At 39.3% G+C, this 3,113-nt stretch overlaps 1 protein-coding gene across 1 annotated transcript; it reads left to right on the forward strand.

Moving 5' to 3' along the window:
• On the forward strand, positions 989–2,211 carry LOC109227780. The gene is made up of 3 exons (XM_019392978.1): positions 989–1,290; positions 1,386–1,616; positions 1,779–2,211. The coding sequence occupies exons 1-3, from the start codon at positions 989–991 to the stop codon at positions 2,209–2,211; spliced, it is 966 nt and encodes a 321-aa protein (XP_019248523.1).

Here is a 3,113-nt window from a genome sequence, read left to right on the forward strand (position 1 = left end):
AATCATATGCAATCAGAAGATGAGGTTGACATTAGAGATGAGGCAGATGATGAACACAATGTAGATTTGGAAGAAGATGATACATGTAATTCGCTTCTTACTGCTATCAATGGTGCCATAGATGTTGACAAAATGATTGAATCGCATGGACTGTCACCTAGAAATAAACCCCCACTACCTCACCAGAAGTAAGGCTTCCAGTATTAAAGCACCACCAAAGTCAACCACTCCCAAAAAGTGTCCATGATTAGTACAATCATATGGAATGTAAGAGGCATCAGAACTGCTAGTGCCATTGAGAGACTCAAAACCTTGAACCAACTCCATAAACTTTCCTTCATTGCACTCCTTGAACCTTTCCTTGATAGTACCCACATCAACCATTATAGAATTCAACTATCCATGCAACACTCTACCTCCAATGTTAATGATAAAATCTGGTTTTCTGGGATCAGGATTTCACAGGCACAGTCATTGATCATGATGAGCACCAGTTGACCATTGCATTGTAGCATACTGAAGCTGCAGAACCTTTCCAAATCACTGTGATCTATGCCAAATGCAAAATAACTTTGAGAAGACCTCTTTGGAAAACCCTGACAAAAGTCTATGATATGTTCAATTCCCTGGTGTGTCATTGAAGACTTCAATGTGATTACATATGTTGAATAAAAGATTGGGGGTCTTCCCTACCAAATGAGTAGAAGCATGGATTTCTTGAGCATGATTGAAGATTGTGGATTTGTGGATCTAGGCTTCTATGGTCCTAGATACACTTGGTCAAATAGGAGAAGCCAAGGCTTTATTGTGTGGCAAAAGACTGGATAGGGGATTGGTCAATGATAATTGGCTAATATCATATCCTACGACACCTATCACTCACCTCCCCTCTGCAGGATCTGATCATAATCCTCTTCTCTTGGAAATAAATGTGAGACAGGACACAAGCAAAGGATACTTCAAGTGTCTCAATTGTTAGGTTGCAAATATGAACTTCCTTCCTCTAGTTCAGGAGGTCTGGAACAAGGAAGGCAATGGCAATGCCATGTGGATTATTCACCAAAATCTTAAAGCTTTGTCCAATGCCTTAAACAAATGGTCAAGACAGCAATATGGAGATATCTTTCTGAAAGCCAAAGAATATGAACACAAGTTGAAACAAGCTGAGATGGCCTGGGCTCAAACTAATGATGGCAATGACAGACAGAACTTTCATGAGCTTCAAGCTAATTATTTGAGATATATGAAACTAGAAGAGTCCATCCTAAAGCAAAAAACACAGCTTCAATGGTTTAAAAAAGGAGATGCCAATTCCCGATATTTTCACAGCCTAATTAGATGGAGAAGAAGGAAGTTGTTCATATATAAAATTAAAGATGATGAAGGAGAATGGGTTCAGGAGATGCTACTGGTGAAGCAGCATGCACATATTTTCAGAACATCTTCACTGAAACAGGAGGTGCTATCAGAGAAGACCTGTTATCCTGTATCTCATCCTTAATCACACTAGAGGACAATGAGCTCCTTACTAAAGATCCTACCTTGGTAGAACACAAAGAAGTGATCTTCTCAATGAGTCCACCAAGTGCTGTAGGACCTGATGGAATGAATGGAAAGTTCTTCTAATCATGCTGGCACATTATAAAAGCTGACTTGGTGAATGTGGTTCTGGACTTCTTCGGAGGTGATACTATGCCAAAGTTCATGACCAGTACTTGCTTAGTCCTTCTACCAAAAGTGAAATTTCCTAACTCCTTTGCAGAATACTGACCATTTAGCCTCAGCAACTTCTTGAACAAGATCATATCCAAAGTTATTGGTTCTAGACTGGCTCATATCCTTCCCGCAATAATTTTTGCAAATCAGTCTGGCTTTGTGAAAGGAAGAAGCATATCTGAAAACATAATGTTGGCACAGGAAATTGTTCAAGGAATTAAAAAACCTAACATTGGCTCTAATGTGGTCATCAAGTTTGACACGGCCAAAGCTTATGATAGAGTTTCCTGGGGATTTACATGCATAATGCTGAGAAGGATGGATTTTAATGGATTCTTTCACTCTACTAGGGGATTGAGACAAGGTGACCCAGTGGCCCCCTCTTTGTTTATCATTGGAGCTGAATTACTATCAAGAATGCTCAACAACCTGTCCCATGATCAGTTTTCAATGGTTTCTATATGGAGAACAGAGGTCCACAGATCAATCATTTGAGCTTTGTTGATGATATCATCATCTTCACATCTGCAACCAAGAGTTCTCTAAAGAAAATCATGCACATCCTCAATAAATATGAGGAAACATCTAGCCAATGATCAATAAACAAAAGAGTCACTTCATGACCTCTCCATCTGCTTTCAATTCTACTGTTAGAAGAATTCAACAAGTAACATGTTTCAGCAAGAAAGAGTCTCCAATTACCTATCTAGGTTACCCTCTCTACACTGGCAGAATGAGAATTGTGTACTTCAATTCCATTGTAGCCAAAGTTGTAGGTAGGATCAAAGGATGGCAAGGCAGAGTCCTCTCATATGGAGGAAAAGCCAAATTGATTAAACATGTACTACAGTCTATGCCCCTTCATCTTCTTTCAGCACTCTCCCCTCCCAAAACTATCTTGAAGCAGATTGAAAAACTGGCTGCTAATTTTTTCTGGGGCATGGAAAAAGACAGGAACAAATACCACTAGTCATCTTGGCATAGGCTATCATTTCCTATGATTGAAGGAGGAATTGGTTTTAGAACAATGGAAGATGTCTGTCAATTAATGAGATTCAAACAGTGGTGGACATTTAGAACTAAGTCTTCTCTCTGGAGCAACTTTCTTAGAGCTAAATACTGTCAAAGATCACATCTAATTTCTAAGAAATGTGACACAGGACAATCACAAGCTTGGAAGAAGATGATGACCAACAAAAAAGAAGTAGAGAAATATATTCAATGGAGGCTGCACTCTGGAAATTGTAGTTTTTGGTGGGATAACTGGTTGGGTACAGTGCACTTGCTAATTACATAAGCGAATGGGTAGACTAGGTAAAATTGTAGTTGCCCGTCTCTAGGAAAATGGACAGTGGAACCTTCAAAAGTTGAACAGAAACGCTCCAGCTCAGATGATT

This window comes from Nicotiana attenuata, chromosome 6, assembly GCF_001879085.1.
Source record: "Nicotiana attenuata strain UT chromosome 6, NIATTr2, whole genome shotgun sequence".
NCBI lineage: Eukaryota > Viridiplantae > Streptophyta > Magnoliopsida > Solanales > Solanaceae > Nicotiana > Nicotiana attenuata.

Coding starts and splice junctions, on each gene's coding strand:
- LOC109227780 (XM_019392978.1), top strand. CDS start 989: ATGAACTTCCTTCCTCTAGTTCAGGAGGTCTGGAACAAGGAAGGCAAT. Junction 1,291..1,385: donor CAAAAAACACAGCTTCAATG/GTTTAAAAAAGG, acceptor AAGATGATGAAG/GAGAATGGGTTCAGGAGATG. Junction 1,617..1,778: donor CCTGATGGAATGAATGGAAA/GTTCTTCTAATC, acceptor CTGACCATTTAG/CCTCAGCAACTTCTTGAACA.